Below are 15,102 nucleotides of genomic sequence, written 5' to 3'. Positions count from 1 at the left end.
ATGAGCGAGGCCACAGCTGCACCATCTGTATTCTAGCTATAACCTTTTATTGGTGGCCAGGAAGCATCTTTTTTGCTAACCTTTACAATAAGAGGCCTGTTGTCACTCATACAGTCCAAGAACAGAACTATAGGCTCTAGCGTATGTTCAGCTGTGGAGGTGGTTGTTAAATTTTTCATGACTTGATAGTTTTTATTGAGCAGCAACTGATCTCACTCTGCAGCTGCAAGTGTCACCTTGACATGCTTTGGTGTGTTTCTGTAAGCAGCTTCCCTCCTTAAATAATCCTGAGAAGACATTAGGTCACTTGTAATCAACAATTAAAACACTTCTTTTTTTATTTCAGCCTTTTTACTCATGTTATTTTGACTTTTAAAAGTAGCTAAAGCTAAGAAAATGTCTTGTAAGGAGTGCAGATTGGTTTCTTTCCATGTCAGCCCCCGGTGTGTTTTGTCACTGCATGCCAAGTCCCATTTGTATGTTTAATCAAGCACATGTGCCTGGAGTGTCTTCCACATCAGTAGCATTAGATGAACGTCTTGATGACTCCTCATTGAGTCCTTGCACATAGCAGCTGAGGTGGTACTCAAGGCTTGTAAAAGATGCTGCTGTTAATATTCCTGACAGAATCGTAGCAGAGGACGGTATTTTTATACTTCTCATCGGTAGATGAGTTTTCCTCCCTTGAGCTTAGTCATCCTGAATTGTTGTTTTTCTTTCTCTTTGAGGAGGACTTGTTGTCAATTAGCACTAGTAAATGCAGTGAAACTAAAAATGTTTCTTTTCAGACAGCTGGAGGCTTAAAAGTAGTCCTTGCAATCTGTGCAATGAATGGAATTTTCTTTCATAGTTTTACTGAATGCGGGGAGGCGGGGCAGGACTAGAAACAAACTGTCCTCTGTTATTGTTGGCATACAGGAGCATGACAAATGTAACTTGGGCCTCAGAAGACAGGCTGTTATTTCGCCTCATTGTTGAGCTGTGTAGGTTTGGCTACGCAGCTGTCAGGATAACCCAAGCTGCCCTCAATGACTAGGAAGTAAAAATGATAAACAGCATTAAAGAGAAATGATCAGAGTCAAAAGTGTTGCAGTGAATATTTGTGTTGCAGCTCTGACTGGCAGAAGAGCTGCTCTGCTAGTGAAACTGGTTGATGGTTCGCGTGAAACTGGAGACTGCCGCTCCTCAGGCCCATCGTTTCCAGACGGTCATGATGGTTGTTCTGAAAAAAGGAGCCTAAAGTTCACCGGCATCATTTCCTCAAACCTACCTGTTTTACTTAAAAAGCAGTTAGTACTAAATATGTACCTGTCAGAAATTTGTGTCTGATTTTCTAGTTCCAGTATTTGCAAAGCCTTGACATGACCAATTCTGATTTCACTTTGATGACTGTAATTAATTTTAAGCATTTTTTTCCCAGTCTTTCTGCCTTCAGTGGCCATGAATGATTTACTTAACAGCAGAGGTGACGTCACACTGTGGGTGTGTGTTTGAACAGTTGCTGTAAAGCTTTTCTTTACTATTTCAGAATGAAGGCAAAGTGACTGTGGAGTAAATATCTATAAACTTCCCTTTCATTTTAAAGACAAAAACTTTGGAAGCTGAAAACATCATTTCAATGTATTTGTCATTGAAATGACAAATACATTGCTGGCACTAATCCAGCAGCCAATTAAGCAACGGCAACCAGGAAAACTGTGAATGTTATCTTCTGAGATACTTCTACGACAGTTTGCACTGTGTTTTAATGCATATCAAAGTACATTTGGTGTTTTTACTGTTAAAATAGACAGTTATTCCTGATTTTCTGCTCCTTTTTGCCCCCCAAAATGTTGGGTACAAAACAACAAAAACTACAAAACAGTGAAAGAGTGAAATCTCATGGGATCCTGAATGAACAGATGGCATGCCTCTGTTGAGGTTTTCTTTCAAATAGCTTCATTTTAAACTCTTAATTGATACTAAAATAGCTAACTTTGAGAATTTTTCTTTAAACAGCAACTTTAACTCTAAATAATCTAAGCTCACCAATTGGGGCTGATCAAGTCGAAAATACTTTGATTCTGTTGACCGCAAGATTTATCTGCACATCGGTTTTTTACTATATTTCTGTAGCTGTTTGTTGCTGATGTTTCCATTAAAAATGCATTGCAAAGCTCGCTAGTTGTGCATGTCACAAGTTCTCAGAGTACTTACATTATTTTGAATTTATGGGGGAAAATGGCAAAACAGTATTACAGCAAAATGCATTGTGCGTGGGTGACAATAAAGTACTTTCTCTGGCATGAGATATGCACTGCATTTATTAGATTGATGAAGTCATTAATATTACATTTCATTTGTGTCAGGACTCATGAGTGCAGAATTGTTTTTTTGGTTACTACAACAAGATAAATTATGTAAAGTTCTGCTTTTTGAGTCGACTAAACATCCTTGAAATTCCTTTTATAGGAAGATGGATTACAATAGACTGCCACACACTCTGCTTTGTCGAAGGCATGACACCTATTTTTATGAACCTCTCAATTCTAGTTAATTGGCTGGCATTAACTACAACTCCTGGCTGATTTATGCAACTTTATTGGAAAAAATGAATTGAATAAAATCTTTCACTTAGCTGAGAAGACCTCACTTGTTTATCTTCCAATTATTAGTTAATAGAAAGAGGTGTTACTTCTCACATTTGCAGACAAGCTGTAAAGTTTAGTAAATCAGTGCTTTCACTACAGATAAGTATATACTGTATGATATTTTCTAAGTCAGCTTGTCCTTAATTGTTACCCATTAATGACAAAAGGTAGAGCAGAATCTCAAACTTCCAACATAAGCTCCAAGTACTGTGTGCCTGTATATAGACAACTGTTCATCTGATTTGTTGTTTTTCCTGTCTGACTTCTTTGTTTTATGCTTTTCACTCATGCTGTGTAAAGTCAGTAGAGGTTCCAAGTGTTAAAAAAGACACATTTCTTAACTTCTATCTCGGCCCTACAGGTTAAAAATAACAAACAACCTCTTGTCTGGGTTGTAAAGCTGATGTCTGATACTTATTTTTTTTCCCCCACCACAAAACAACTGAAGGTGGCAAAAGCTTAATAAAAAAGGAAATTCATATCTAATTTCTGAGTTTGGATGAATATTTAAAATCACTTTTTCTTTTTTTTCTTTGTAAATGTCTTTCAGCTGGGATTTTAAAAATGTATATATCAATAACTCCTACAACTTTTAGTCTCTGTTTTGGCGGTAGAAGTGTGTATGGTTAAAAAGTGTGAAGAGGGAAGGGGGGCAAGAACAAGGCAGCTGAAAATCTCGTTGAAGAGTGATGACATTTAATTTGGGAGACCAAAAGCCCCCATTAATGCATAATGTAATCTCTACCCAAGACAAAAGTAGTGATAAGTTCTGCAGCTTGAATGTGAGCTCATCAAGTAAAGATTTATAAAGTGTGGAGGAGGTCAGGAGAGTTGTCTGAGAGTAGCTTGGTGCCCTAACAAACCGGCAAACTATGGATACATTTAAAGATGCATTGTGTTTTGCAGTCTGTTTTCGATTCACAGCAGGGGAAATAAGTTGAAGTAGATGCCAGTTATCATGGATTAATATTATTTTGAGAGAGCAGCTATTGATTTAACAAGCTCTGCACACATCAACAGATATTTTCTGCAGTGAGAGAAAACATCTAAAAATAAAAACCACCCCAAAAGAAGCCATTTCTACTGGAATACACCTTTTGTTCATAAACTGAACCTCTGCCTGTGCTATATGGCCACTGCTTAGACAAAGTTAGGTACTGGGCACAATTCAAAATATATATATTTTTTATTGGGTTTAAACTAAGATATAATTCATGCAGTAGTTTTGTCACTGTTGTACTGTCTGCATGAAAAGATGCTAGCATCACTACTAGCACATCTGGTTGAATTATGGAGTCAGAGAGATTGCTAGGGTGTCGATCAAAAACAAAAGTATTTCCTTGTATTACTTGTTGCTGCATCTGATGCATGTGTAATTATGGTCATAAATAATACTTACCATTGGACAAAAAAACAGTGGTGTTTTATTCTTTAAGCCACATCTGGCTAAGCACCTCATTTACCCAAAGTTGAAGTGGGGCGGACACACTGGTGCAGGTGTGTCAACACCTGGTTAGCTGGCTGGCTTTCTCACCATGAAGATCCTCTTTGACACAAAGACGCCTGTAATCTTTGTCCACATCATGGAGGTTTTATTATGGTGTCCATTTAAAACACAAGAACCTATGTCTTGGCATAGAGATAAAAAAAACTACTTGCCAAGTTCCTCAAGCCTTTATCCTCTTTGAAAATTTGAATTAATATACAACATATCAATTTCTGTTGTCCTTTCCATTGTACTTCCTCTGCATCTATTTGCGCCTCACTAGATTGTTTTTTTTTTTTACCTGTGGCACATAAATATATGGCCTTGCCCCCCTTCAGATGACCAGACAAATTCATAACATTTTATAATAGTTTTACTATGAGACTTTTCCTTGTTGTTTTGCTCGTAGGAAGTAATGGGAATTACAAAATCTGTATCAGTTCAATATGTTCAATAAGTGTTAGAAATAAGGCATCCAAAACATAAGATTTATACTGGCAGCATGAAAAGTGCAAATGCATCAAACTTGTGATATAAGATCTTACTAAATATAGCAACCAAGCAGTCACTTGTGATTGCGGTGTTGCACTCACTCACTCATTTTGGAATGCTGGTTGCGATTCTTTCATTTGTATGTATTCAGAATCATAATCTATGGTTAAATACACTCCGTATGTCTCCCATTTAATTTATTTTAACAGTTACTTGTTTATAGCAAAAAGATCCCGACCTGCAAGCAGTTTCCACATGTGAGCTGATTATCTCCCTAAATTCGTATATCCACTATGCAATTATGCATCGCAGAGGCAACATCTGGTGTAAGTGATTAGTCACTTTTAATTGCTCTTTGTGCTGCTAATCACTGGTGTAGTTTGTAGCTGCAGTTTCATGATATGAACAGTTATCTGCAGCCTCTCAAAGTATTCTGTTTGCTCCTTGTTAAGTGTGCACAATGAAAGAACAATCTTAGTCTTATTAGCAGCTTGTAATATAGAAATGTACTGAGAACAGCTTGTCTGCAGCGAGGGCTTTAATTTCAGCTTGTAGTGAATAAGACACAATTACTGTTGAGGATTTTATAAACATCTTGTTAAATGTCTTTTTTTTCTATTGATTATAATAATCCATTTAATCACATATTAACTTTTTTAACCATGTAAAAAATGTATTTGATCACCCTTTGATATAATGCTGGATCAATAATAGTTCCCACAAAGTTAAAACCGGTTGAGAAGAAGTAAAAGGTGTGTGCTATACACCACCTTCTAAAGAGAAGAACCTCTGAACTGCATTAAAACAAAATGTAACATTATAAATTGATACTTTGATCTAATCTTCTTTTAACAAAGCAAATCAAAATGTATACAGCTGCAAATTAAAGCTTATGTATTGTTAATGTTATAATAATGTTGTCCTACCATTTGTTCCAGTTTTCCTTTTTCTTTTTCAGAAATAAATCTAAAACTTTTCTTGAAACTTTTTAGGTTTTACTGGTGCAGATTATGCTCCCATTTTTCTCTTCTGCTCTTTATTAAATAACACAAGAACAACCAGTCAGTCTGGCAACTGATGAGCTCAAAATAACTTTGAGCTTATCAGAATACCTCTGGAGGATTCAGGTTGAAGTTATCCTTTTTATTTTGCCTGCCTTTTTGTTCCGTTTAAAAGTATTTTTAGCATTTTGAAGTGTCCCAACTTGAATTTATGGGGGCAGCTAAAGATTAGGATGATGGCCAGGAGACAAAATACCTGTGGGAAAAAAAAACTGTTCAGCACTTTGTAGGAAAGGTTAGGTTGCTGTAATGCAAAAAAGCTTTGTAATGTTTGAAGTAAATTTTTTTTCTTAAAACATAACGCAATTTTTTTTTTTCATTTTTTAATCTCATTACACATCGTTTTGTTATCTCAAAAGAGATTCCTGTTCCATTTCTTATCAGGAACAGATTTGCTGATTGAAAGGAAATCATTTACTTTTCCGTAATTTTCAGCTTAACTGTATGTGCTTGGGTAGAGACTGGAGTCTGCTGCTTTGCACATTTTTATGACTGTGCTTATAAGTGTGTTTTTAGTGGAATTACAGCTAAAGCACACTGGAGCAACTGTGTCACACACATAATTTCTTGCCAGTAACACAAACAGAAAGGGTCACGGTTAAGATGAAGCCGTTCACTGGACTTTAGCCAAGGGTAGTTCCTTCATTAGGAGTGATGCTTGACAACAGAACAACACTGAAAAATCACTTGTGTGTTTCTCCCTGTAGTAAGCTAGAAGTCCAACACCCATTTTATGTGCAACTCTGTATATTGACTCAGCCGAGTTACACCTCATGTGTTTGGTTTTTTTTTGACATGTGTGTGATGAGTTGTTACAATCTTATGGCTTGAGATTTACAGCCATTTAAATCTGAGTTAGAGCAAGAAAGACTCCAGAAACTCAGGGAGGATCAATTTTGGCGTAATCAAACAAAACCAAAGCAAAGTATTCCAAACAATAGATGAGTGATTATTTGAGGGTGATTTAGGTAGAATCCAATTAAACTATTGTTGACTGTGTAACACTGATTAAACTTGCTATGAAAACTGTTAATTTCCTTTGAAACAGAAGTGCTATTTTTTTTTTTATAATCAAACTTCTTTATGAAAGAAAATATTTAATTTAGATACAACACAATTTTATGTAGAAACCATACTTTTAGATACTTTTTTTAGGTGAAACTGTGTCTCTACTTTGTAAAACATGGAAGTCGGAAAGGTAAAACTGAAAACATAAAGTATGTGGGAGGAGGGGGGGACTAATATGCAAAGGCATGAAGTTGATATCTAAAGGCCCTAAAGGTGGCGCTGTTTTACTTTCCATGTGATGACTGGCAGATTGAGTTGGGGGAGAGGAAACTGATCAGACCCCAAGCATTAATACTAATCAGTAATTTAAGCAGAACACAATCAGGCTATTGTAGACAAAGTAATACTGATGGTATAAATTTTAAGTTCATATTCTTAGTTTTACTGTTTCTTTAAGAAACATGTGCAAACAAGAGCTTTACAAAAACTGTAACTTTCACAAATCTTTTGCATTTTACTGTTTTTAGATGAGGTTCTTCTTTTGCAAAAGAAATTCAGAAGTATAAAAATGGTTAAAAAAAACCCAAACATTTATCAATAGCAGTTTTCTGGCCAATCCTGGTCTATAAAAACCTGACATGCCAATACTAATATTGATTTACTTCTTGTAACCGACAGTCAGGTGTTATCTGGTCACGAATTACCTTCAGTGTTCCAATCTTATTTTATTGTAAAACATTGAACAATACCTGTGAAATATTATAAACCTGTTTTAGCAGCACATGAGGTAATATTCTCAAGTGTAAATAAAACATTCAGATCATTGTTGTTCAAACTACTAAATTTAATAAACTACACTGAAAAAAGTTACCCTAGTCTTTCACTTCTCACATTTTAAAAACAAGCAAAAGTTGCACAACAGGTTAGACTACAGACCTGTTTTGAGCCTCTTTCCCCAAAAGTGCACTGCATTATTTTTCTTTTACAAAGTCACAAAGTTTTGAGCTTAGTTGAGGAAAACGAACAAAACAAGTTAATCCACCAATGAAGTGTCCAGAGTTTTAGTTTCCTTGTCATGCACAAAGAAAATACCGACATGCAGCAGCTTTGTGGCTATTTAAATGCAAATAAGATTGGTTTCACATGCAAGCATTGGCAAGATTGCATTTCACCTAAAATTAAGGATATTGGGGCTGATTGATCAGTGCACCCCTAGTGTTTTTGTTTTTTAGGACGATATGTGGCACTCCTTTCCTTTCCATGCTGTGACTCTTTTTTTTTTTCATGACTGGCAGCAACAGGTAGGGGAGGAGCTTACAAGAGGAGGAAACTTTGCTTTCGCAACCATCTCATTATAAGGAGTTTAAACCAGAGAAATCATATAGTAGACATTTGGGGAGGGGGTTTAAACTTTTTATGAAGATCCCTGCCTAATACCATTGTTATTGTTGCTTTTATTTAATTTATTTTGTTGAAACACCCCTAATAAATCTCTCACCACATTTTCTAAATGAGAAGCATCCCCTTCCTATATTCACACACACCGTACTCTCTCTAAATCTGCTCCTGAGTGGAGGGGGGTGGTGGTGGTGGGGATGCGGGGGGCTTGATAAACATCCAATAATGACACAAAATGGTGCTGCGTGTCTGGAGTAGCTTCGTCTTTGTAATAATGAGAGCCACAGTGAAGTGGTGTTTTTTGTTTGCTTCCTCAGAGGCTTGTTTTCCAATACCCACAGCAGATGGTATGTGTTTTCCATGGATAAAACCCTGAGCTTGGTGGGTTTTTCACAATGCCGGCCTACGCTGCACCAGCCTTGGCTTGGAGAATGCACTTGTGTTAGTAAGCTACATATTGATTAACTGAGTATGCTTTCTTTTCCACAGACTCTAGAGGAGCCCCCCTACCTGACGGTAGGGACAGACGTGAGCGCAAAGTACAGAGGGGCTTTCTGTGAAGCCAAGATTAAGACCGCCAAGAGGCTTGTCAAGGCCAAGGTAAGTCGTGATTCAGAATGCTCATGTGGCGAAATTAAAAATTAATTGTCTGCCTCGGCTGCTGTTGGCTTGGGAGCGTGCGTCTTTGTTTGGAGCGGCTACAGTGGAGATAAAACAGCTCTGTAGATCTAAAGCCGAGGGCGAGTTGGACACATTCAAAGCCCTCCTTTATAGATCGGCTTGTTGAGATGATTAGACTGTGCTTATGGTATTAGAGTCTGCCACATTGATACTCTTATGATTAGATGCACATTTTAATTATTTCACTGGAAGAAGTCCAGTGGTGTTGCTTGCAGGAGCTCCACCACCTGCTTTGTGTTGTTTGTACTGGTTGTATGTGGCTGAAAGAGTGATCAGGATCCCAGCTGTGATCAATGCCCACTCACTGCCTCCGGTTCCCCTCTTATCCGCAGCTTCTGTGCACTTTGTGGCAGACAGAACAGCTGCCGCCTGCCAATCCCCTTCCTTCGATTTTACATCTTTCCTATGAAAGCATTTCATGATACACATAGTACTGTCTCTGGTTTCCCAGTGGGGCAGGAGCATCTGGATAATGCAATAGAGACCCATCTTTCATTACTCCGGAGTGTGTGGGAGGAACAAAGATTGGCTGCTGGCTCTTTCACCGAGTCGGTTCACTGTGGTTCCCCCTGTAGAAACAAAGGAGCGACGACATCCTGCTTCTCTGGCTCACTGACTTAAATCATCAATGACTTGCTGTTTCGCTCTCATTCACAGGATCAAACACCCATGACGAAGCAGACCGCAAGATTTTCTTAGTGTAGATGATGTTGGCTAAGAAGAAGCAAGCAGAGCAGCCTCAGCTAGTAAATTCATTACCATACTAATTGGCTCAGTGACAGGTTTGTTTTGGGGAAGCTCTAATGAGAGCATGAGCTTTGTTGCACAAATGTTGAAACATGACTATTATACAGTGGTTGGTTTTACTGTGAATATTCTACTGTAATGGAGTCTTCTTCACCTTATTTACTTTCTGTGCTTCATTAATTTTTGCCTGCTTGTTCAGCTAAGTCAGTAACTGCAGCGCAACTGTTGTTTTACGAGACAAGGTGAAATGATGTGAATGAGTCTCGCTCTATATAATGCAATCTGTGCAAGAGGACCTGTAAGAAGGCAATTAATGCCTCAGAGACCTATTATGCATGAGAACCAGTCCAACAAATACTGACAAGTGTGTAGAGACATGTTGTGATTCATGAATTTAGTTTTTTCACTGATTTTGTGAAAGATTGTATTTATTTATTTATTTATTTTACAGTTATTGAGGTTTGAATCTAGAGCAGGGCAATGCCGAAAAAAGTCCTATCACAATAAAATATTTAATATCTATATCCATATATATATCATGATATAAAACAAATCACTATTTTTGTTTAATGTTCCATGCTACTGTTAGATCATAATATATATATTATTTTTTATATTAAAGATTTATTTTTAAAAGTTGAACATGTCATTGAATATTATACAGCTTCCATTGAAAAATATGAGGTATATTTAGACCTGTCACAAAAATCAATAAATCAATTAATCGCATGATAATTTTAAACAAACTCAATAATTTTCATTGACCTGATTTTCTCTCTTTCTACCAAAAACTGGATGATAAAGGTCTTCTGTTTGGTAGTTTGGTCTCAACTAACCCTTTTTGAAGGACAATTTTGTTTACAAAGACTTCAAAATCCATTTTATTTGTCGATGTTGTTTATTTATTTTGGATATTTTCAAAATGTTTTCCAGTTCCACTGTTAAATGTTCGTTAGAATTTAAAGTTTACTGATCTTTGAGAATGTGTTCTTGCTCTATTATTTTGTCATTACCATTACATTATTTAAAACAATATTATTGTTTATCGCAATAACGTCTGGAACAATTTATCGCCTAGAAAAATTTATTGTGACAGGCCTAGGTATATTATAAACTAAAATCTTCAAGCATTACAGAAAAACTTAACAAAAATGGACACTTTTTTTTTTTTACTGATGTCAAATAAATAAAATAGGGATTGGAATATAAATTCTCAAACTCTTTTCTGTAGCTCATTTTAAATATATATATATATATTAAAGAATAAGCCATTAAAAAAAACACAACTTCAGTTTGTGTCCTCAGTGTAAACATCAGCAACAAAACTTTAAACCCCCCAAAAAAACAAATTCCAGTTAGGGGAGTTCTGTCTCAGTGCTGTCAGTCTGTGCTGGATCAGATATTGTGCTGCACAGGGGAAGTTTTCTCAGGGGGTTTAACACTTGTTCTCATCTGGGATTGTGACATTTTACATTCTACGTGTTCCAGCAGGTGTCACTGGTTCAGGTGGTTAAACAGATTGGTGTTATTCCCCGACTTCTTCCCAATATTCGTGCTACATGTTTTTTTGTCCAACTTTAAGTAGCCAAAATACCTCCAATTAATTGAACCATTCAGGCCCTTGTTGTCAACAGTGTCATTTGCTTTTCATCTTTCCTGCCTTCAGGCTACTCTTTTCTTTTCTTTCTTTTTTTTAAATTGTATCCTGCCTGTTATCTGAAGTGAGCAAGAGCGTGTCTAGATTTTTTTCTTTGTTTCTTTTTTTTTCAACGAACTGTAGAATTACATTGACTAGCAATTTTATCTTAATGCACTGCAGTCTTAGATTACAATGAACAGTGGGCCAAAACTATTTATTTACCAAACAAAAACACATGAATCTCTTTAGCATGCAATAATTATGCAGTAGATTTGTTTGTTACAGTGACATAGGTCCAGGTCTAATTTTTCTTGTCACACAATTAGCCTTTCTAGCTTAAAACTTAGCTTATACAACTCTATTTTTAGCGCTGTTATGCTATTACACTATTCAACTTGATGTCAAAATTGTGGAACCATTATAGACTACAAATTGCAAACAACTGTTTAATTATGTCCTTTTCTACTTTTATGAAGTTGAGATAGAAATTAGCCACTTGGCTGTTTACATGTAATTGTTAATCTATATGTAATATCCCATTTTTAGAGAATAGATTTGAAACAATCAACATTTATAATATAAATGAAATTATAGCATTTCTGTCACCCACTGACAGAGTGTGGACAAAATGCTAATCTGTGTATGATCCAATATGAACAAACTGATTGGTGGCTCTGGTGGGAGTGACCTATTCAACTCTTCTGTGTTGACCCTTTCTTATATATCTAACCATTGAGTAAAAATTATTTCAAGATTATTTCGGCCTTTGAGTGCTGCATCAAAAATTCGTATGTGCTTGAACCATCAATACGTGTGCAAAGGGCAAATAAAGCTTCCTATCTTGAGCCTGGCCTGACCAGATACTCTTTAAAAGCTATAAATTATAACATTCAGAAAATCATAGTGACTTCTCAGAATGTTTATTATAGCATAAAAATTTAATTTCCATAGAAATATTGCCATGTTATAAAACTTTCTCTCTGTGTCTCTCTGTATGCATTTACAGATGGGACTGGGAACTCTGTTAATTTCATTGAGGAGAAGCATTAAATGATGGCATTAATATATGTATTAAACCTGTATGTTGTGCTATAAGAGTCTCTCCTCTGTGTGATGATTCATCCAGACAAAATCATTGTCTGTTTCTTAAAAAAAATGACCAAGTCACTAATATTGACATAGACTACCTGTTGCATCAAATTTCGAACAAAAAAATTCATGGAAATCAGGAAACAAGAAAAACAACTGGAGTAAGTTTGGGCTGTGATAAAAGTGAGGCAGGGATAAATGTTTTTCATGTGATATACTTTCTGAACTAATGCTATGTTTTTATGGGGTTTAAGTGGCTGCTCAGCTCCCTCTGCATCAACCATCATACTGTTAGGTTTGTCAGTGTGGTGAGGTGTTATTGATGCTTTGGACCACAGCTCCTTCTCTTTGCCTTTAGAGTGAAAAGCATCCCGCGGCTCCTTGTGTAAAAAGGAATTTCTTTATTTTTGCTGGGCTAAAATGTAATTTTCTTGGATCTACTCCCTCAGTAAGCTTTTGTTTCATTTCTTTCCTGTCTTATTTTTTCTTGACCTTACAATTTAGTGCATATTTCTTTGCCTTGATTCTGATTTTACAGTGAAGTTTCAATTTTGTGCTGCTGGTTTATTTGAAACTGACTCCATGTCATTGCCTGAAGCTGTTACCTGCTGGAGTTCTTTCTGATAGCGGCTATTTAACATTTTGTTCACCCCCTCGCGCGTGCCATTGACTCTAAATTGAGTTGGATTTTTATAAAAGCTAATTTAATTAGATCGTCAAAATAATTTTGTCATTTTATGTGCACATTCTCAGAAAAATGAATTTTTAAGATATTCTTAGAAAATCACATCTACAGGTGAGGGAAAAATGCAAATCCTTCGTTTCTGGCCACTTACAACGCATATAAAATAAGTCACTGTAAACATAGGGCCTTGTAATAGTTAAACTTTTTAATATTTAGCTCTGTTGCAATCACAGTTATGGCTGGACATCAAATTTCATTGCAATATTTTTGCAGTATTATTGTGATAACAGTAGAAATTATGATAAAAACGATTTTTTAGTAACTTTATCACCGTAACTGCCTGGCACATGATTCATAATGCCAGAAACATAAATATTCTTCTTGAAAAACATGAAAGAAGTGTGATTCAAATGACTTTATATCACCAAACTTCACAAAGTAACTGGATTTCATCACACTTGAGATTGTAAAAATAACATTTTTATTTAGTTTTTAATTTAACACCAATAATTGAAAACTTATCAAAACAATAAGTCAAAATTCTTTTCATAAGTAATTTTTCACAATATATGCTTACTGATACAAAAAAATGACCTCCCTAATCACTATTGTAAACATTTTTAAACAAAAATCTGAAAGTGTGACTTGCATCTAAGTTTACCAAAGTTTTACTGAGATCACAGTAAATAAAATTCAGTCCAATTATTTACCTTTAAAAGTCACCTAGTTAGTAAGTATAACACTACTGAATTAACATTGGGAATAGCACGAGACACACCATCGCCTCTGGAAACCATGGTGGTGGCAGTATAATGCTGTGGGGATGCTTTTAGGGAGTATGGTTAAAGTTTATTTAAATGATTGTGGGAGAAATTTAGGTCAATTCAAACCTTTCAGAAGCTTCAAAAGTTATGACAGGGCAGAGCTTAAGTAACCAGCAGGATAACGGCTGTAAACAAACAGCCAGAGCAACAACTGAAGGGTAAATCAAAGCTTATTCATTCATTAGAGAGGCTCTCGTCTTGTTGGTCCATCATGTAAAATCCCAATAAAACACATTAAAGTTTGTGCTTCCAACATGACAAAAGGGGTGTGAATATTTTAGCAAGTCAGTGTAGCTAGCCTTTTCTTTTCTGCCACACAGCGACTCCGCTAGCTCACTTAGAGAGTGGTATTACTACTGTGGCTCATCTGGGGCGGCAGTCAGACCTAAGGAGGGAGGAATGCGTTTAAGAGGGGAGGATTCTGGTCAATGTTCCCCTAACATCCCCCTTCACAAAGCAGACGTCTACATTTCATTCACAGATTATAAAATAACCTGGCCAGGTAATTATTCTCATTACTAATTCTCTTTTTGCCTCCTGCCTCCCCCAGGTGACCTTTAAGCCTGATCTGTCTACAGCCGAGGTCCACGATGAAAACATCAAAGGACCTTTGAAGGTGAAGCTTGAAATATGAGCAAAAGCAGTGCATTATGTACCTTTTTAATTTTCTTTTTTGGCTTCAATGTTTATTATTAAACCCATTTTATCGAATCTACTAAGTAGATTTACTCCTTCACTTTCTCCTAAACACCCCCCTTTTAAAAATCCACAGACTGAACATTAGCATTTTAATTTGATCTCAGTCACTTTAGTTTCCATTGCTTTCTGTGTGATTGTCTCACTATGTACAAATAACATGTCATTAGATTTATGATCAGATAATAATTATGATTTGCAGCATGGTAATAACAGCTGTGCATTTTTGGAACAGGTGGGTGCTGTTGTTGAAGTGAAGAATCAGGACGGCGTTTACCAAGAGGCCACCATTAATAAGCTGACTGATGCCAGTATTTATACAGTTGGTAAGTCAAAGAGGAACCGCTCTCAACCTGCAAATCTGTGCCAACTAACGTGAAAAAGAAATATTTGTTATATAGACTCAAAGTACCAACAAGTTTCCAGTTGAAAAGTGTGGAAAAGTATCAGCTTTTGTGTTTATAATTTTCCAGGCCTGGTTAAATGTGAAGAAAAGCAAATTGTTTTTAGCACATCTCAGTTTGAGTTTAACATCTTAGTCGTCACTATTTTGGTGCTTGAGTTACAGACAGAAACTCTGCAAATATAGCTTTTTTTGCCCACTACATCCTTTCAATAAACTGAAGCCGTTTTTCTATCTGGGCATCTTTACAGTGACTATAAAAA

The 15,102-nt window shown here is 36.2% G+C and overlaps 1 protein-coding gene across 5 annotated transcripts in view; it reads left to right on the top strand.

The window, feature by feature from the left end:
• Positions 1 to 15,102, top strand: part of arid4b (AT-rich interaction domain 4B) — a 50,953-nt gene that overhangs the window by 8,290 nt on the left and 27,561 nt on the right. For all 5 annotated transcript variants that reach the window (XM_028006192.1, XM_028006189.1, XM_028006193.1 and 2 more), the window contains exons 3-5: positions 8,565 to 8,675; positions 14,291 to 14,356; positions 14,672 to 14,762. In XM_028006192.1, the coding sequence (XP_027861993.1) occupies positions 8,565 to 8,675; positions 14,291 to 14,356; positions 14,672 to 14,762 (268 nt within the window). The remainder of the gene's footprint in view (positions 1 to 8,564; positions 8,676 to 14,290; positions 14,357 to 14,671; positions 14,763 to 15,102) is intronic.

This window comes from Xiphophorus couchianus, chromosome 22 (genome assembly GCF_001444195.1).
Source record: "Xiphophorus couchianus chromosome 22, X_couchianus-1.0, whole genome shotgun sequence".
NCBI classification, from domain to species: Eukaryota; Metazoa; Chordata; class Actinopteri; order Cyprinodontiformes; family Poeciliidae; genus Xiphophorus; species Xiphophorus couchianus.
Note: the sequence above shows the minus strand (reverse complement) of the source record. Positions and strands in the feature narration are given on the sequence as shown.